Genomic DNA, 21,492 nt, shown 5'->3' with positions numbered 1-21,492 from the left:
TCGAAAACTGCAACAACTGACAGACGTCAAAGAAACTGCAAAATTGTTGCACTTAGCGGACTTGCGCTTAAAAAGCATTGCATTTAAAACGTTTGCACCGAGCGAACGTCTACTGTATATGGCTCCAAAGGGTTAAAATATTTCTTAAGGAATGTTGCTATGATTTTTTAAGAAATTCCATGAGGATGCCCTAGGAAGCAATGTCATGATTAACAATTATAATAGATAATTCACAGTATCCCCAAGGAGTAGTATTTTTTCTGAGGATTTATGCAACAATTTTCCCAGGTAGGTAGTTGATAAGGTTTTCTTCGGTGCATTTTGGAGCACTGTCTCCTATATCATCGCAATAATCTTTTCTTTGTCGCGTATTCGCGTCATCGTAGAAGTCGCGAAATTCGGTCTCTGTCAACCTCATCTCTCTCACACATCGAGAGATCTCAGCCTGAGCCAGTGCCATGCATCACCATTCATGAACAGTGAAGAATTGCACAAGGATTAGTGTGAGTGTGTGCGTGTTCTTCTCTCCGTCAGCCGCAGAAAGTGAAAATAAAAATAAGAAAATCACCATTCTCGCCACTCACTACTCCGTGTGAGTCGTGACAAAACGAAGTGGACCGTAAATTTCGCCTTTGTGTCAATCGACCGCGGAGTGTTCGACGTCTTTCTGAGTGCAGCAAAGAGCCAAGTGTAGTGACCAATATTTTCCTCGCGATTGTCCATCATCGGACCGACGACGGTGGAGTTACGACTTTTATTTCAATGTATCCAATTTCGCCAGGATAGAGTGCAAGAGAGCAGAAAAACACGTCTCACTCTTTTTGGGGCGAGCGAAAAAAAGGCATCGGAAATTTTCCGAAAACCGATTGGCAGTAATATTGGACCCGCACAGTGAGACGCAGTGAAAAGTAATTAAATAGTGGGGAACGAAGAAAATTGTCGAATTTTGGATCGATTTTTCCGTGACCAGTGGCCATGCAGAATTACGACGACCCAACAAGGATGGATATTGCATAATAATTGAACGAGAAAAAAGCTTGACAAACGACGAGCAGCAAAGGAAAAAGGCGAATCAGCAAAAAAAAGCGAGAAAAAAGTGAATAGAAGTTTTCTTTTTCTTCGACCCCAAAGTGGTGGACAAGGTGAGGTGGAATCTTTTATCGAATCATCATCCTATCCTGGGTGAAGTGCGGTGCGGCGCGGAACCAGTGCACCAGTGTGTGCGGTCAGTCGGATGCGGCGGCGGGGAACCAAACAAGAAGATGACGGATACTGGGGAGAATCGCAAGGGACTTCCACCGAACGATTCGTGAGCAAGAGAGGGGCGAAAATTTGCCGTCTAATTGTGTCTCATCGAATCACTTGCTTAATCCGGTACTCACCAACTCACGTTCACTTATCATCAATGTTTTGTCCGGTCTTCTTCTTGTTTGTTTCCTTGCTCGGATGCGCGGTGATTGCATCTCATTGCGGTGAGAACTGCTCTCATGGTTGCTCATCGGTTTCTCACGTTTCGGTTGCGTTGGAATGTTCACTACTCACCGTTGATACAATGTTGCCAGTTTTATATTTATCAATAGTGGTAATCACGTTCAAATGTATGCGTGCCTTTTTTGTAGATGTAGTTGTGAAACTGCGAGGAAAATATTTGCACTCTTACCCCGGACGTTAGTTTTATCATTATTTACCCGTTTTATCCAATTCGATTGGGTAATATTTGCATATGCAATCTGAATAGCCTTTCAATCGGCGTGCACTTTTGTGTGAGGAAAAATTTGCGCTATAGTGTGTTGAAATGTCACTTATCTCTATAGTCCATTTTACGAGCCGATTTTATGAATGAAGGTAGCGGAAAGGAGGTAGCGTCCAATAACCCGTGAAAATCAATATCATCATCAACATTGTTGTTACTTCGTAAAATGGCTCATAGAGGAACTCACTAAACAGCTTGAAACTGCTACGTAAGCCACGCACACTAAGATTCAGATGTTCAAGCTCATTAATTTTTTTCACTGAGTTCAGTATTTATTTTTTCCATCTTTTTACCGAGTTTTCAACAGCAAATTTATCTCGGTACATATCATATCAACCGTTCACCAATAATGATATTTACCGTGCATCAGTAACTTTTGACAGTTTATTATCTGAGCTCGGTATATAACTCATTTACAGAATTTCCGCAAAAGAAATAGCCGAGCGTACCGAGTTAAATCTGCTGTTGAGAACTCAGTAAAAAGATGGGAAAAATACCGAGCTGATCTTAGTGTGCGATTTTCTGCTACATACAGTAGACGTTCGCTCGGTGCAAACGCTTTAGGGAACGTCCAAAAATTACGTCCAACATTTGGGGGAGGGGGGGGGTCTAGAAAAGTGTGACAGTACGTGTATTGGGTATAGGGAAATTGTGTGACAGAGGGGGGAGGGGGCCCATATAGCCGAGGCGGTAAACGCACGGGGCACGGGTATTCAGCATGACCATGCTGAGGGTGACGGGTTCGATTCCCGGTCGGTCCAGGATCTTTTCGTAAAGGAAATTTCCTTGACTTCCTTGGGCATAGAGTATCTTCGTACCTGCCACACGATATACACATGCAAAATGGTCATTGGCAGAGGAAGCTCTCAGTTAATAACTGTGGAAGTGCTCATAGAACACTAAGCTGAGAAGCAGGCTTTGTCCCAGTGAGGACGTTACGCCAAGAAGAAAAGAGAAAGGGGGGAGGGGGGGGTCTAGAAATCCCGAAAAACGATGGACGTAATTTTTGAATCTTCCCTTAACTCTTGCTTTAACTGCAATGCTTTTAAACTGCAAGTCCGCTAAGTGCAACAATTTTGCAGTTATCGCACCGTTATCCGTCAAAATGAAATGTCAACAGCGTTGCGATGTTTTTCGCATGCACTTTTGCTGCAATGCGATATTTTCCATATGCACATTGTTTACATTCTGCAGCAACTGACAGTTCATTGACGTCTGTCAGTTTGCTGTTATCGAATTTCATTCGGTAAGTGAAACGTAAACATGTTGCAGTCAAGAATGGGATCATTCATTTGCAATCATTTACATTCGCTTGCGAATAACTCGCTTCAGAAACATCGTAGCAAAAACTAATGTATGGAGAACTTTTTCATTTTTGTTTTACCTGAAACTTTGTTGAACAATGTACTAGCGTAGCGTCAATAAGAAAGTCAACAGAAGGCAGCAAACGCAACTGTCCACGGCGTGAATGTAATTTACATTCACCGCGTGGAGAGTTGCCTTCACAGCTCGTTCATGAATTTGGTATGCATGTGCGACCCTAATGCTATACTCCATTACACGGTGACGTCATCAAGAAATTGTTCTCTTTCTCTCCTACGGGAAATTAGAAAACAACAGGACCAACTCCTGTCAAATTTGACAGGTACTGGTTCTGTTGTTTTCAAACTCACTCAAAGAGCGAACGAGATAGAATTTCGCCGTGAGGTGGTCTATCAGATAAAATTTCAAGGTTCAATTCATCGGTAAATTTTTGACGAAAATAGAACAGCTGAATACAGTTATTCTGCATTGTTTACCTTTTGCACCCGGTTTTGACAGTTGGAGTGCTGAGCCTCAGTAAAATCGATTACCGAAGCTACCGAAATAGTTCTGCTAGTTTTTTGATAGAATGCTTCTGAACTGAGATATTATAAAGTGAATGTTACTCTTTGCAAATGAATGATCCCATCCCTGGTTGCAGTTATCGAACGTCTACTGTATTTGAAATGAGGCTCCCAGAATTCAAGGGGTGTAGGTGACCATTTTGTCGATTTTGAGCTAAGCATATAAAAAAAATCTGCAGATTTCAAGCTTTCAGGAATTGGGTTCTTTGGGGGTACCCAGATTATTGTATAATCGGAATCTCCGTCCAAAGAATAGTCGAAATCTAAAATTTCATCATTTTTGGTGCCCGGGAACTATTTTTAAAATGCTATTAAAGTTTGTATGAAGAAAATTGTTTGTTCGGGGCGAACTGTCACTTTATCGATTGAACTGCCATTCTATCCACGGCAATTAAAACTGTTTTGTTTATTTAAGCATCAAAACAAAGTCATTGGAACGCAATAAAATCACGTTATACTCAGAAAAAATGAGCTCTTTCGATTAGGCTAAAGAAAATGGCAATATTTTGACAATGATTTTTCATAAGGGCCTAACTGCTTTGATCGATTTCTCTTCGTCGACTCTCTCTTTCGCTAATAACTTGATCAAAACAAACAAAATCATTATTCTTTTTGTTTCTATAGCAACATGTAGTCGTCTTCTTCGCATTTCAACCAAAAAATCTTTGGAAAACTCAATACACATTCTGTGATAACACAAACAGAGGATCGATGAAGAGAACTCGCAAATGTCAGTTAGGCCCAAATGAAAAATCAGTGTCGATTTAATTCACTAAACCAAATCAGAAAAATTACAATATCGTAGAAAATTGGATTGATATTGAAACTCCATACATTTTGTATGGGATTGAAAATTGATGAAAAACTTTAAATCAGTAACAAATTTTGAAAACGACGTATAATCAATGCTACACCATTGATGGGGCACGTTCGGTGTAGTACTAGATTTGTAGTAATGAGCTGAATTTTTGTATGGTGAGAAGGTCAATTCTCCGTTTCTGCAATGAAATGGTGGAAAAAGTGTGGGTATTATGATTCCTTGCCTAAATTGATGCTGTTTGAGCAAAACTTTGGATGACTATGTTGTTTATGTTGCAAGAAATGGAGAAAACAACAACACAGTTACCCAAAGTTTTGCTCAAACAGCATCAAATTAGGCAAGGAATCATAATACCCACGCTTTTTGCACCATTTCTTTGCAGAAACGGAGAATTGACCTTCTCACCATACAAAAATCCAGCTCATTACTACAAATCTAGTACTTCACCGATCTGTCCTATTATACGTCGTTTTCAAAATTTGGTACTGAAATCTCATTTACTCGAAAGTGGGGTTTTGTCACTTTTACTTCTAACCCCCTCAAATGTTTCATGAATTTTCAAATGAAATTACTAAACCCATTACTAAACCCATTACTAAAACTCAATCTAGAAATTTCAAAAGTCGAATATAAAATTAGGAGATCAACTGGCATCATTGCAAGCGATGCCGGTTCACATCTTCCTTTGCTGAGCGGTGAACAGTGAACAAACGTGAGAAGTGAACAAACCAAAATGTCACCAAATGAGAGAGCGAGAGATCACCGATTTGTGTGCGAGTCTCCCTCTGTCTGGCTCTGGATGGCAGCCAGCCAACTCCATCCATCACCAGTGACCGCAGAGTGCGAGTGAGTTTCATAGCCGCGACGACTGACGATAGACCAGGTGTAAAAGTAGTTCGCATTTTTGCATTAATTTGTGTAATTTTTCTCGTTGTGCCCCCGATTGGGACTGCTGCCGCGCTAGCCAGGTAGCCAATGGTTCCCTGGAACGTGTGAAAGAAGCTGGTGCAACGCGCGGATCGGAAGCATATTGCGCAAAACGGAAACGAAGAACAACACGTCCCATCTACAGCTAGGAGGAGCAGCAGCCAAAGAGCAAAGTAGGCTTCCATTTTGCTCTGTCGCGTTTTCTGACAGCTCCACGGCTCACAGACGGAGGAACGTCATAAGAGTTTTTGCTGTGCATCCAAGAGGGAGGAGGCACTCGCGGACGAAGTTTGAAGAAAAGTGCTTTTTCTCGGACGGATTTAAGGACCCCATTAAGGACTCGAGCTGGGATTTCTTCCAACGGCGGACGGGGGCTTAAAGTACGTATTTCCTGATTGTCCAACTCGCTCGCCGTCGGGGGCCAGGGGCAATCCTTTCGATTATTGCCAGCCTTTGCCATCGTTTTTCTGAAAGTTTCTTTTTCTTTTCTTCTTTCTCTTCCTCCAATCGTTTTCCGACATCTCTCTTCGTTGCGTGTCTCTGTGTTCGGAAAAAAAAACTCTTCATAATTCCTTTTTCCTCGTGTGATGTGATCGTGCTTGCCGAAATAACGAAAATAACCTGAAATTGTGTGTATCGCGAAAAAAATAAATACACACGCGCACACCAATAACAATAACAACAAAAAATGTCGAACGATGACGGAACCAAAACGTTGTAAATACACTTCCAGCGCCGCTATGGATTACGACAAGACGGTCGAAGCAATGGACACGCAAGACGACAACGAGGTAGATCCGCCGACCGTGCAGAAAAATGCTCCGGTGGGATACAATCCGGCCAACGGAGGCGGAGGAGGAGGCGGCGGCGGCGGAACGTCCGGACCGGAGCAGATGAGTATGGACGACCAGGACAATCTGGACGATGAGGTGCGACCGGAAGCCACTTTCAGCTTCAAGGTGGAGAACCTCAGCAGATTCAACGACTCGATTCTGTCCCCTCCTTACTATGTTCGGAATTTGCCCTGGAAGATCATGGCCATGAAGCGAAACAGTGAAACAACGACACCGGCCAGCAAGGGGCTTGGCTTTTTCCTGCAGTGCAACGGGGAAAGCGACAGTTCCAACTGGAGTTGCTTCGCATCGGCGGAATTACGATTGCTCTCGGTCATACCCGGACGGGAACCGTTTGTCCGGAAGATCCGACATACCTTCAGTCGGATCGAAAACGATTGGGGATTCTCGTTCTTCATGAATTGGATGGACATCCTCAATCCGGAAAATGGCTACATCCAGAACGATGCCATCACCCTGGAAGTACACGTAACAGCCGAACCCCCGCGTGGCATCTTCTGGGACTCGAAAAAACACACCGGTTACGTGGGTTTGAAGAACCAGGGAGCGACCTGCTACATGAACTCCCTACTCCAGACCCTATATTTTACCAATCAACTGCGAAAAGCGGTCTACAAAATGCCAACGGAAGCCGACGACGACTGCAAATCCGTCGCCCTGGCCCTCCAGCGGGTGTTTCACGACCTCCAAACTCAAAGCAAACCCGTCGGCACGAAGAAGCTCACGAAAAGCTTCGGCTGGGATGCTCTCGATTCCTTCATGCAGCACGACGTCCAGGAGTTCCTGCGCGTACTCCTCGATAAGCTGGAAAATAAAATGAAAGGAACCAGCCTGGAAGGTACCATCCCCAAGCTCTTCGAGGGCAAAATGATCTCCTACATCAAGTGTCAAAACGTGGACTACACCAGCCGACGAACGGAGACATTCTACGACATCCAGCTCAACATCAAGGGCAAGAAGAACATCAACGAGTCCTTTAAGGACTACATCGCCACGGAAATCCTGGACGACGATAACAAGTACGACGCCGGGGAGCACGGCCTTCAAAAGGCCGAAAAAGGAATCCTGTTCAGCAAGTTTCCCCCGGTCCTGCATCTGCACCTGATGCGCTTCCAATACGACCCGATCACCGATAGCTCGGTCAAATTCAACGACCGGTTTGAATTCGACGAAAAAATCAATCTGGATCCTTTCCTGGAGAAACCGGAGGACACCCCGGCCACGTACATCCTGCACGCGGTATTGGTTCATTCCGGCGACAATCACGGTGGCCACTACGTGGTCTACATCAACCCGAAGAACGACGGCAAGTGGTGCAAGTTTGATGACGATGTGGTTTCCCGTTGCGCCCGGAACGAGGCCATTGAGCAGAACTACGGTGGACACGACAACGACCTGAACATACGGCACAGCAGCAACGCGTACATGTTGGTCTATGTGCGGGAGTCGGTTATTCACGAGGTGCTGGAAGAGGTGAGTGAAACTTTTTTTATATCTTATTATCTTCGCCGAAGAAGGATGTGTTTGTGTGGTAAGCTAATTTTTCACTGTAACACTATTTTTTCATGTAGGGTATTGGTTCCCTTCTTAAGCATGTGGCTCCCATTTTCATCCTACGAAAAACAAGGGATTGAAGCGCTGTTTGTTTTGTTTCTTATTTTTGTATTTTTTGTTAGAAGTGAGCACCCATGAAAACAAGAAGAACGGAATCAATCGGTGCCGTAATCGCTTGTTTTTGAATAGGATGAAAATGGGAGCGTGAGATTACTGATGGAATACATACCCTACCTAGTCATATGCGATGATGGTGCTGAAAATGTCATTTTGCTTATCTAGATTCAATCACCTACACAGCTCATTTCAGAAGCTGAACCTAAAAATTCATTCATTTATTTAGTTCAACATCAAATTCATGATAACACTGAACCAACAATTTGCCGCCATAATACTCGATTTGCAGCTGCAGCTCTCCAACATAGGTCACGCCCAACACTCGCCAGATCACGCTCCACCTGGTCCGCCCATCGTGCTCTCTGCGCTCCCCGCCTTCTTGTACCAACCGGATGGTTAGCAAACACCAACTTTGCAGTGTTGTTGTCCGGCATTCTTGCTACATGCCCTGCCCACCGTATCCGTCCAGCTTCAGCCACTTTCAGGATGTTGGGTTCACCGTAGAGTGCAGCGAGCTCGTGGTTCATCCTTCGCCGCCACACACCGTTCTCCTGCACGCCGTCAATTTGAATGAACTGGATAGTGCACCGGAAATCCTTTCGCTGTTTTGCACGCCGTTTATCGTTGCTCTTATCAGTTTGGTAAGCTTCCCGAAAAAGCTGTTCTCGTCCATGATTTTCCATAGCTCTGTGCGGTCGAACTATCGTATGCCGCCTTGAAGTCCATGAACAGGTGGTGCGTTGGGACCTGGTATTCACAGCATTTCTGGAGGATTTGCCGTACGGTGAAGATCTGGCCCGTTGTCGATCGGCCGTCGATGAAACCGGCTTGGTAACTTCCCACGAACTCATTTACTTTATGTGAAATACGACGGAAGATGATCAAGGATAGCATGTAGGCGGCATTAATATGATGATCGCTCGAAAGTTCTCATACATTCTCATACATTAACTTGCCGCCTTTCTTGTGGATGAAACAGATTATCCTTTCCTTCCACTCCTCCGGTAGTTGTTCGGTTTCCCAGATCTTGACTACTTACCGGTGCAAACAGGTGGCCAACTTTTCGGGGCCCATCTTGATGAGTTCTGCTGCGATTCCGTTCTTACCAGCCGCTTTGTTGTTTTTGAGCTGGTGGATGGTATCGTAACTTCCCTCAACGTGAGAGTTGATTCGTTCCCGTCCTCTGCTGCACCATCATTTTTTTTTTTTTCGCTACCCTGTTCCCCCGTGCTTCATTCTCTTCGCCATTCAGGTGCTCGTCGAAGTACTGCTTGCACCTTTCGACCACCTCACGTTTGTCCGTCAGCATGCTCCCGCCCTAATCCCTACAGCTTTCGGCTTGCGGAACAAAGCCTTTGCGGGATGCGTTGAGATTCTGGTAGAACCTTCGTTTTTTTGTGAACGGCACAGCAGTTCAATTTCCTCGCACTCCGTTTCTTCTTCTAGGTGGCGCTTTTTCATCCGGAATAGGCGGGTCTGCTGCTGCCGCTTCTGTCCGTGCCGCTCTATATTCTGTCGGGTTCCATGCTGCAGAATTACCACCCGAGCTGTGTACTTCTCCTTCGAAACCGCTCAGCACTCCTCGTCCAACCAATCGTTTCGTCGACTCCGTTCTACGTACCCGATAGTGCTGTCACAATAGATCTATCAACTGGTCGCAGTGACTTAGATACCCAACAAGGAATAAAAAAAAAAAATAATGCTCTGGGCTGCGTTGTTGATGGCTGCTTTGACTGTACTCCAGCAGTCCTCCAGAGGGGCCACAACCAGCACACTCTCGTCCGGTAACGGTGTCTCGAGGTTCGACGCGTATGCTGAGACTACATCCAGTTGCTTCAGTCGCTCTAGGTTGTTCCGGGGCGAACATCGATACTGCACATTGTTGATAACGGAGAGTTTTGGGCGCAGTTTAATCATTATCAGGTAGTGATTAGTGTCGATGTTAGCGCCACGATAGATAGGTCCTTGTCATAATTTCTCGGTGTAATGCACTACCTATCACCTTGACTACTTTGACCCTTTGACATGTATTGCCAACCAAACTTGAACTGATCATTATTAAACGTGTTTGTACCGAGTCCGAACGTTTTTACATTTACTCCGCGTCCGATCGTCCTTTCTCCGCCGATACAACCGTTTTGGCCGACGAGGATGGTGCAATAGTCATAAGGAGGTGCTCCGCCACCGAACTTCCACATCGACGCCTTCGATCGGAAGAAGATTCGGTGGGCGCGATGGGTGGATAGGTTAGAGACAGCGTCGGAGGAAGAATGGCGTCGTAGAAATTTGCTGCTCCATTTGATGGGTCCCGACACGTACGATATTGCCTGTGATAAAGTGGCTCCACGAAACCTGCGCAACATGATATGCCAACAGATTGTTGATGTGCTCGAGGGATATTTCAATCTCCAGCCCCTCGAAATTGGCGAGAACCAGTCCTGCAAAATATCAGTCTCAGTGCCTGTTTTTCAGCCGAAAATGAATGACTGCGGAGGTCGTTTTCAGTTCCTCGATGTGAGAACTGAATGAGTCCGAGAGCTCCATTCGTGAGCGACCCAACAAGATCAATTCCCAATCATCGACACACTACCCATGCTGAAACGCCATTCGTCTCAAGCGGTGGCTTGTGAGAGTGAGTGCCCTATACGCTACCACGGGTGAAAACACTCAACTACAGAAAATTAAATGGAAATTTAGCCCTGTCAGCTCTCGCTTTCAGCACGCTGCGTGCGAGTGTGAGTACCTATTTCATTTCGCTCCCGTGTTGCTCATCGGAAAGCAACATTGACAGGAAAACCAAAACGGAGAAAATGAAAAAAACAAAATATCGCTATCATAAAGGCCTGTCGAAAAATTGCTGCACTAACGAGAACTTTAGGTTCAAATGCCGTCGACAGGGGGACAAGAACGCTAGTTCCCCGGACGAGACAATCGATGAGTAGGTACCTTGTTGCTTTGCGAAGGATAGGCGTAACCTGTAATTTCGGGAACTACCTGGAGACCGCTTTGAGGAATCAGCTCGTGTTTGGGATGAAGCGCACACTCAGTTTTATTTGCCGACCTCGGCTGTGCAAATCTCGGTTTCTGAATTTTAACCGAGACTCAGACGGTAGGTTGCTTGTTGAGCGTGTTTGTATGGAGAAATCTGCTGCGAACAAAGGGGATAGTAGCCGGCAAGGTCCGAAGCCAGGTTCAGCGTGGACAAGTTACATTGAACTTCGTGATAACGCAGGAAGATCTGATGCTGCTTCTGGTGGGGATATTGTTGTTGGGGAGATTTGTACAGTAGAATCACGATCGTTGGAAGGAAAAATGTGGCTGCCAGTGAAGGTTTACGGTGCCGAGATGCGCTTCGAGGTCGATACGGGAAGCCCGGTCAGCATAATCAACTTCCAGTGGAAGCATTCGCGGGATGGTTCTACGAAATAGTGACGTGAATCTTGTCAGCTACTGCAACACCGACATTCGCGTCAAGGGGGTGAGATGCGGACGTGGAATTCAACGGATCAAAATCGCGTCTGCCGCTGTACGTTGTTGACGCTGGGAAGCATCCTCTATTGGGCCGTGAGTGGTTGAAGGTTCTTGCGGTCGATTGGAATTCTGTGTTGCGGAACACATCCACAGTCCACTCGATCAACCCCCCTGCGGCGTCTCCGTCTGTTGCATTGAATGAACTTCTCAGGACTTACGGAAAGGTTTTCGTAGATTCGATCGGTAGAATTTCTTCTGTGCAGGCTCGTCTCACTTTGAAGCCGAATGCGACTCCGGTTTTTCTGAAGGCGCGGAAGGTCCCTTTCAATTTGCAAAAGGCAGTGGAGGATGAACTGGACAAGTTGGTCTCCGAGGGCGTCCTAACCAAGGTAGACAACAGCAACTGGGCAACTCCTATTGTTCCGGTTAGGAAATCAGAGAACCGAGTCAGAATTAGCGGGAATTAAAAACAGACAGTGAAACCCAGCCTGAAAATCGATCGGCATCCTCTATCAACTGTTGACGAGCTGTTTGTGTCTCTTGACGTGGCGAGAAGTTTTCTTAGATCGATCTTGTTCAAGCGTATCTTCAGTTGGAAGTTGCCCCCGAAGACCGATATATCATAACGTTGAATACGCATCGAAGGCTATATCACAGACAAACAGACGTCTCACTCTACTCGCTCCTCATCGTTACGCTTTTTAACGGTTAGTTCAAATATTTTGTAGTTCGCAAATCGCTCGGTCACGGCGCTCGCATCGTTTTTGTTCCTGTTTGACGTTTGCTCACTACCGCCACCTATTGAGTGGTTTGCGTACCACAGCTTAATTAGCATTGGGCGATTATGTTTTCGTGACGATGATTTTTATCGCAATTTGTTCCAAGTGGTACGTCTGTTTGTCTGTGGCTATATCGTCCAAATCGTCTCATGTACGGTATTTCGTCCGCTCCCGCAATATGGCAACGCCAAATCGAGATCATCCTCCAAGGAATCGAAGGTGTTACCGTATTCTTAGACGATATTAAGGTCACAGGGCCGACCGATGCGATTCATCTGGTTCGCTTGGAAGGAGTGCTGCGTAGGTTGGACCACTACAATATCAGGGTGAATAAGCAGAAATGCGTTTTTTTCGTCGACCGTATCGAATACTGCGGATATCTCCTCGATCGAGAGGGGGTTCACAAGATGCCGAAGAAGATGGATGTAATCCAGGACATGCCGCGACCCCGGAATAAGGACGAAGTGGGATCATTCGTAGGTTTTGTCAATTACTACGGTCGCTTTCTCGACAATTTGAGTAGCACGTTGTATCCGTTGAACAACTTGTTGAAGGATGTGTTTGACTTCAAGTGGATGAAGGAATGGCATCGTTCCTTCAGCGCTGTCAGATGCAGTCGGAGAGGTGTTTGGTGCATTACTCGCCGGAGTTGCCGTTAGTCCTGGCTACGGACGCTTCACCGTACGTACGGCGTGGGAGCCGTGTTGAGCCACGTCTACCCGGATGGTTCTGAACGCCCAATACAGTTCACATCTCAAACATTGAACCAGGCACAACAAAGGTATATGCAGGTCGACAAAGAGGCTTACGCCATCATCTTCGGTGTCAAAAAGTTCCAGTACTTGTACGGGCGAAGATCCATCCTGGTGACGGATAACCATGCGATTACGAAGATCTTCAACGAACACAAAGGGTTGCCAGTGATGTCTGCATTGAGGACATCGAGTCCATGATTTCAAACTGCGCGGATTGTCAAGCTGTACGTCCCGAACCAGCGGAAGTTCTGTCACACCCATGGGAGCCAGCGACCGTACTTTTCCAGGGGTCTGTGTCATTTGGCATAAAGTCATTTGGCATAAGGCCGTTTGGCATAAGGTCACTTGGCATAAAGACATTTGGCATAACGGTCATTTGGCATAATGGACACTTGGCATAATAAAGAAGGGTGCATTTCGATTATGCCAAATGTCCATTATGCCAAATGACCGTTATGCCAAATGTCTTTATGCCAAGTGACCTTATGCCAAACGACCTTATGCCAAATGACTTTATGCCAAATGTCCCGCTCCCCTTTTCCAGAGAGTTAACACGGATTTCGCGGGCCCGTTCCTTGGCTCCTATTTCTTCATAGTTGTCGACGCCTACACGAAGTGGCCTGAAATCCAAGTCTGCAATTCAATCACAGCCGAAAGTACAGAACAAATGTCCCGGGAGATCTTCAGCCGCTTTGGAATCTCTACGGTGTTTATGAGTGATCACGGAACACAGTTCACGGTGGATTCGTTCCAGTGATTCTTGAAGCAGAACGATATAACAAATAAGATGGGTGCCCCCTACCACCAACAAGCTGAACGTTATGTTCAGACTTTTAAACAGAAGCTCAAGGCTCTTCGTTGTTCGAAGTCGCAACTGGATGTCAAACTTGCCTATATCCTGAAGACGTATCGGAAGATGATCCATCCGTCAACCGGACAATTCCTATCCATGATGATGTTCGGAAGACAGATCAAATCCCGCCTGGACCTGCTGCTACCGAAGAATCCGGGAAGCAAACCCCGTTGCCCGCTCGTTTTCCGAAGGGGACAGTGTACGAGTTCGCGATTTTCTTTCGGGAAATAAGTGGCAATTCGGCACAGTTGTGACGAAAGTGGGCAAACTCCGATACTCCATACGACTTGATGACGGTAGGCACGTCGATCACATGGCCGGAATCGGGGACCGAATCTCAAGCCATTCAAAAAAAGTGTACCACAAGCGATGACCGAGGATAAGTACGAGCTTATTGACCCTGTTCCACCTGTTGCTACTACTGCTAGTCGATTGTATCGAGTCATATTGTCTCCTATATTATTCGTAATGCGATTTTTTACGGGTGGCTTATTGGGCCTACGTCAACACTCCTGTTGTGCTGGAGGTCATCTTGCCAGTTTTGTCCAGCCTCTCAACTATAACTGGGACGACCACACTCGCGTGATCCAGCGTTTCTTACTTAGTCGCTGGATGCCAACAAACACAGTTTGAGCTGCACCTCCTTGGTGAACAAGCGCTTGGGGTCGTGCCACCTCAATCTTCAGAGTTTTCAGAAAAGGACAACAGTGCCTAGGCTGCGCTAAAGTATGGCAAAATGGGAAGGAACATAAGCATTTAGTAAAACACTGTTTCTTTTGCCATAATTCGATGTTAGTAAAAACTGTTTTATCAAATCGTATTTATACCTCTGATTACAATCATACCCTACTCTTATTGTTGTGATGACTTAGAATTCTCTATAAAACTGGCAACACTGATTAGTAATCAGAACGGAAGTAAATTTCCTTACTATATTAAACATCCTTCTTCGGTGCACTAACATTTTCTTGGCGAACAAAGAAAAATAATCACTGTTATGTTGCTTTTCCTTAGGTCAAATGTAGCGATATTCCGGAAGAACTGCAGGAGCGCCTGGACGAGCAGCGACGCATCCAGCAGTGCCGCAGAACAGAGCGCACCGAGGCCACCAGCTACATGAACATCAACGTACTGCTAGAGGACTACATGGAAATCTATCAGAAGTCGGACCTCTTCGATCCGGCCACGGCCACGTACCGAAGCTTCAAGGTACGCAAGGCGACCACCATCGCCGAGCTGGCAACACTGTTTTCGAAAACCTTCAAGGTGGACCCGGACAAGATGCGCATGTGGACCGTGTCGAAGAACGACCTGAGGATACACAAGTTTACGCTGATTGACCAGAATGCAAACGAACCCTGCAGTAAGCACGCGTACCAGGATCCGAAGAATTCGTGGACCATATTTTTGGAGATGGGCTCGCCGGACTCGGACCATTTGGACCCGATCGAGGAGAACGATTTGTTGATATTTTTCAAGTCGTATGATCCGATTGAGAAGCGGTTAAACTACTGCGGCCATGGGTTCTTCAAGGCGAAACAGTTCCTCTCGGATCACAACTTCCAGGAGGAGTGTGTTAGGAGAGCGCATTTTGAACCGGGTACGGAAATCCAGCTGTACGAGGTTACGGACATCAACAAGGCTACGAAAATTAGGGATGCTTATGTAATTGATGCGGCACTTTCGCGGGCGATCAACGGTTCGATCATCATCATCGAGAAGGTCAATCCGGGCGTGGAGCATCTGGAGTTCCCGACGTGCGAAGAATATCTGAAGGATCTGTACTGTCGGATTGAAGTGGTCTTTGTGGACACGCTGAACCCGAACGACACCGGTTTTACGTTGGACTTGTCATCCGAGTCGAACTACGACCAGATAGCTAAGGCCTGCGGCCGGAGAATCAACGTTAATCCGTACGAAATTCAGTTTTTCAAGTGTAAAAATTTTAGTGATATTCCCGGACAGCCTCTTCCGTACACCTACACGGGCACGTTGAAGGACATCCTTAGCTATACGAAGGCCAAAACTGTTAGGAAGTTGTTCTATCAGAAGCTTTCGATTAGTATTAACGAATTGGAAAACAAGAAACAATTCCGCTGTTTATATCTGATGCCGAACCTGAAGGAAGAGAAGGAGCTAATTCTGTACCCGAACAAGAACGGAACGGTGCAGAGTTTGCTGGCGGAGGCGGCCAAGGTCATTGAGTTCAGTGAAAATAGTACGAAGATTCTGAGAATATCGGAACTCTCCAAGAACCGACTAGCGCCCGGGCCATCCAAGGACACTCCCCTCGATCAGCTGCACGACTACACGGACAACACGTTTGTGCAGCGGTCCACCATTAGCAATCAGAAGATGTACCGAATCGAGGAGGTGGCCGAGGACGAAATCAACCTGGCGGAGAACGAGATGCTCGTACCGGTACTGCATTTCACCAAGGACATTGGTAGCATTTTTGGCATCCCTTTCTTCATCCGGACGGTGCACCAAGAGACGTTCGCCGCTCTCAAGGAGCGCATCAAGAAGAAGCTCAACGTGTCCGACAAGGAGTGGGAAAAGTACAAGCTGGCCATCATCACCGAACACGTGGACTACATCGATGACGAGACGATCGTAATCAACCTGGAGATGTTCCGCCCGGATCCGGGAGATGTGAACTCGCGGACCTACCTGGGCCTGGAACACATCAACAAAAATACCAAGCGAAGCAGGTTCAACTACATGGAGAAGGCGATCAAAATCTACAACTAGGAGAACCCCCCAAAACCACACATAGAAATCAATTTTTCCCGGCTTGCTTTTATGACGCGCTGCTAGTGTTTTTCGTTTGTGACCAAAAAATAATAAAAAAGGTGAAAAAGTTCCGACATCAAGAAAACCTATCTGTACTACCGGCCCAGTGGTTTCGATCAGTTTCGCAGGGTTAGTCCGCTCGTTTTGATCGAGGTTTTTGTTTTTAGCAGCAGCAGCAGTAGCAGTGCAGGTGTGTAAAATCCTAAATTGTCACGTTCCAAAAGCCAAGCGAAAACTCTAATAGAAAAAACAAAATCAACAAGTTTAAAAGTGTGAAAGATGGATGCTGTTATTAATTTTTTTATTACCGTTTTTTATATCGACAAGTTTAAAAGCAACAAACACCCCTCCCACAAACACACACACACATACAGGCGCGCGCGCATACGATAGAAAGGCATACTGCAAAACACAACAAGATTTGAGGAATTCAACAGGTGTGAAGTGCATGTGGTATACATACATAGTTATATTGTAACAGTTTATAAGTTATCATGAATTGAGAGATTCGCGCTAGGGAGCCATCCTCAAATTTCCTGCGAGCGCTCGCGCGCGCACAGCGGCGAAATCAATGACTAGTGTTTTTATTTTCGAGGAAAAAATAGCTTTTATGCATGATCAACTGGACGATCCAAGTGCGACGATTGTATGATATTTCCCGGAGAACTAATATTCACAAAACAATGTGCTGAAATTATTTTTTTAGAGGCGTAGAAATATAGATTTGACGTAGTACTGAACCAGGTTTCTTTATGTCTTCATGTTGATTATACTCAGCCCTCTCGGAGTTTGGAATCCTGTAAAATGCATGCCTAGAATCTTGAATTCAAAACTTTTCAGGCCGTTTATTCGGCATGTCTGTTAAAATTTTGCGGAAATAGGATTGCGATAACTGACCTGAAGTTTGCACGGAAAAATAGAACGAGCAGCTCTGGTATGACAGTTCCCGGAGAATGCCATTGCTCGGGGTAACCCTGGAAGATAACTTATGGTGACGAAGGGTATTGGCAGGTTTGTTCTCTTCGTCATGGGGGGTTTTGTGGGCCACATTACCTGAAATTTGGGCATATAACTCAGCTTGGTTGGGAAGGACTTGAGGCCAACTCTGAGTTCATCAGGTTTCAAAAACGCCCTCATGACGAAGAGAACAAAACTGCCGAAAATACGTAAGTTCCCCGATCTTCTTCTTTGTTTTAAGATATTGAAATTGCGTTCCGAGTAAAAATAGATCATTCCGGGAAATGTGTCATTTGCGGGCGCAAACACGTTGCGCTCGAAGGATTTTTTTGACGTGTTACTGTGGCAGCGCTTCATTGTACAGCGTTACTTCTCTCCAACATTCCAGAGAGAGTATTGTATCTTCGTTACCTAATCGGACGTTCCACAACTGAGTCGCAATGCAACCAAACTATTCTGACTCATGTCGGTAGCAGTGCGCATCTATCTCTTTGTCATTAAAACGACAGCGCACAAGTCGCGAAAAAGTTGAGGCACTTGTGGTCAAAGAAAAAAACCTTACAAATGTGCGTTTGTTTTGCGATTGTTGGCCTGCATTGACTCTTTGGAAACCACATACATGTTGTAACGCTTTGATGTCCAAGTGCACAACATAAACAAGTATTTACGTATGGCCAAATAGAAATTTAGATTGTAGGTAGAAGGAAGGAAACCATGTGCTATAAATCGTATTCAACAACAACTATTACAACAGTTCCGCAGGTTGGAATTTAAAAAGCATTCGCTATCTAAATTAAAATTTGTTCATCGAAGGCGTGTTTCTGTTACACATATGAACATCAAAACGTTATAACAGTCCTAGAAGTAAATACCAGTGTCAATCGTCATTGGATTCAAATTTCTATGACAGATATTTTTGTTTTCATTTTTTTTTCGAGAAATATCATACAGTTACAGGGGATACTCAAAATAACTGGGACAGGTAAAATTTTCACTTTTCAAAAAATGTTCAACTCGCTGTAACTTTTTGAAAAGGGCATCAAATATTCTCAAATTTTTACTGTAAGTTCATCAACTAGTTGTGTATCAGTGGTTCAAATTTGGAAAAGATCAGGCTATTCTTCACGAAGATATAAAGATTCTTGAAAAGCGTATAATTATTCGATAGCCAACTTTGAGCTTTTATATCTCCGGATTCAATGAACTGATTGCAATGAAATTTTGATCATTCATGACTTATATGATGAACTCTTAAAAACGTTTAACCTCACTTTAAATTTTTAACAAGAGAAAAAGTTATAACGACTTAATTAATTTCACGATTTTTTAGTAAATTCATCAATTTCTAATATGCATCCCATTACTTTCTCAATATATTAGCGGCTATGTTGTAACTTTCCTTCAAAACACATTTATATATAAGTCATTTAGAGGGAAATTAATTGAACTATAATTTGCATCTTGAATTTTGAAACGATGTTGAAGTTTTGGATAATTTGGTGTTTTATTAGAAAAATAATCTAATCGTTATAATTTTCTTCCGTGTTAAGAATTTTAAGTTAAGTCAAAGGTTTTTCATAGCTCATTATACAAGTCATGAATGGTCAAAATTTCATTGCATTCGGTTCATTGAATCCGGAGATATAACAGCTCAAGGTTGGCTATCGGATAATTTTACCTTTTTCTAGAATCTTTATAATTCCGTGGACAATGGTCTGATATTCTCCAAAATTGGACTACTGATACACAACTAGTTGATGAACTTACAGTAAAAAATTGAGAATATTTGATGCACTTTTTGGAAAGTTACAGCGAGTTGAACATCTTTTGAAAAGTGAAAATTTTACCTGTCCCAGTTATTTTGAGTAACCCCTGTAGTACACCGCAACCCTCTCCAATCATGAATGATGACGCTTGTTTTCACCCTCCCCAATTTCGTTGTCCAATCCACCAGGCTAGTTGTAGGATTATAATGAGCCTCTTACTTGTTCTAACAAAAAAAAAAAAAATATATAAAAGAAACTTTCACTCTTCAGTCGAGCACCGGAAAGAGCGAGAGCGAAAGAGATAGCCTAGAAAACCCATTATCACCTGCCGGACGTGTTAGAGAGAATTATGGAACATTCTCCAAGGCTCACACATACACAGAGAAAACATATTAAGGCAAATCGATTATTTATATTTAAATTAAAAGAAGGAAGTGAATGAAAAGTTAAACAATTAAGACTATAGTTATAACAGAAAACTAAATGCAAAGCAGAACAAGGAAAACCACACACATTAAGCTCCCGGCTAGTAAATCCAAGGACAGAATTATAAATCACTTAAAATTCTCGCTGAATAAAAGAAAAATGGTACAGAAATAAATGGAATCACTGACTGTGGAAGAAAGCCTGATAATATACCTAAAACTATTAAAACAAAAAGTAGACAAAAGCAAACAAACTCATGCCGGAAGTCGAGCCGTCGTAGATTTGGTTTTTGTCAACGAATCAAAGTCCTCAAAACACCCCCACCCCCTTTCCTACACACCCACACTCACACACAACACACACATACATATTCCAAGAGAAAAATGTTTTTGTTTTAAAACTCACGAGAAACGACGAAATGGTATAAGCGGCAACAGCAAATCGCTTCTTTCCTCTGCCTCTCGAAGGGACAAAAGGAAAACTAATTCTTAGGGGGAAACTATGAGGCATGAAATAACGCGCTAAACCGTGTCTTGTCATTCTTGAAAAGATCCGGACATCTCGGAACAAAAACCCGACAAAAACAAAGACGGGATATAAGAATGTACTGAGCAAGCAGGATCGAGTGGATGCTGTGTTGACGAGTTAGTAGAGGTCCAAAGGAGGACGAGAAGAAGGAGGAGTGCTGTAATTGTAATAAAAACAAGTAAAAATTATAAAATAAAAAAAAAATCAATAAAAATGTTCTAAAAATCTACTTTGGGTGTTTTTTTTTGTTTTACGTGGGAAGGTAAATTGGATTTGGATCGATGGAAATTAATTTGTTGATGGATGGACGAAGAAAGGTAATGAACGAACACATCATTAGAGTGAGTGCTATTTATGTTGTTACTGCAGTGTGACTTCCTACGATTTCAAAGGGGAATAGGGGAGACCGGGGTAACTATCCCAAGTAATCAAAAGTTCCGCTTCTAATAACAAAATGCACACTTTCAAGCTCCACGAAATTCAGACAAATCTCCGAATGGAACTATCTGGTTGCTTGAGGCTCACACTGAACTTAATCGGAACTTCTACTTGAAAGCTGCTTAAGAAGCTTCTCGAACCTGGATCGGAACATTCAATACTCATAAAACGTATGTACTTATCATTCTTTGTCTTATATCTTTTATCTAGTACTTATCACTATGTATTAAGTGCTCATAGTTAGATCATTACGCTATGAAGCAAAATAAATGAAGGAAAAGATGAAGTTATTTATAATATTGATAATACTATAGAAATATCATCAACCTATTGGTTATACATCTATCAATATTGCCCATCCCCAATCCAAAACAGCCAATAGCCTACGGATAACGGAACCAACTAATGGATTTTACCTTGTATGCTTCCCATTCTACACACCGATCAGCCGTGGTGCTAAAGAACGACCTTCACTATGGGATTTTCAATGGTTTGACTTGACTTTGCGCCTTTATCGCGGACTACCGTCCTACCGTGCCGTTGTGAGCTGTGACAGTCCGCGGTTGGCTTTCATCGTAAACGGAGGATAAATTCGCGTCACTCCCGTTTTGTCTTTTTCGCGTCTACCTATTCCGAACAAAAGTTTATTCAACGTTTGTTTTGTTTCACTGTGCTGGCTGGCTTATCATCGCCGTGTTATCATAGCTAAAGCCGCGAAATAGCAGACGATAAATATATATCCGACCTAAATAGGATAATGTCACAGTGACAGTGCAAGGTGTGAACAAGAATATGGGGATTGAACCGAGCGAAGT

At 44.1% G+C, this 21,492-nt stretch overlaps 2 protein-coding genes across 5 annotated transcripts in view; both read left to right on the top strand.

Annotated features, from left to right (window-relative positions):
* Positions 1-21,492, top strand: part of LOC109414139 (paxillin) — a 285,833-nt gene that overhangs the window by 18,861 nt on the left and 245,480 nt on the right. The window lies entirely within an intron of this gene.
* LOC109420687 (ubiquitin carboxyl-terminal hydrolase 7) lies at positions 533-20,468 on the top strand. Of its 4 annotated transcripts, none has more exons than XM_062850253.1 (4): positions 533-1,142; positions 5,428-5,766; positions 5,861-7,713; positions 14,784-20,468. In XM_062850253.1, exons 3-4 carry the CDS (start codon positions 6,085-6,087, stop codon positions 16,518-16,520), a joined length of 3,366 nt encoding a protein of 1,121 aa, XP_062706237.1. In that variant the 5' UTR covers positions 533-1,142; positions 5,428-5,766; positions 5,861-6,084; the 3' UTR covers positions 16,521-20,468. The 4 variants fall into 4 exon arrangements, with proteins under 4 accessions (XP_062706237.1, XP_062706238.1, XP_019550665.1 ...); XM_062850254.1 differs by having other exon boundaries at positions 5,424-5,766; XM_019695120.3 differs by having other exon boundaries at positions 534-1,142; positions 6,120-7,713.

Source organism: Aedes albopictus, chromosome 2, assembly GCF_035046485.1.
Source record: "Aedes albopictus strain Foshan chromosome 2, AalbF5, whole genome shotgun sequence".
Taxonomy (NCBI): domain Eukaryota; kingdom Metazoa; phylum Arthropoda; class Insecta; order Diptera; family Culicidae; genus Aedes; species Aedes albopictus.
Note: the sequence above shows the minus strand (reverse complement) of the source record. Positions and strands in the feature narration are given on the sequence as shown.

Excerpts from the sequence above, each read along its gene's own strand:
- LOC109420687 (XM_062850253.1), top strand. The coding sequence starts at position 6,085 with ATGACGGAACCAAAACGTTGTAAATACACTTCCAGCGCCGCTATGGAT. Across the intron at positions 7,714-14,783 it reads TTCACGAGGTGCTGGAAGAG|GTCAAATGTAGCGATATTCC; the intron begins GTGAGTGAAACT and ends GCTTTTCCTTAG.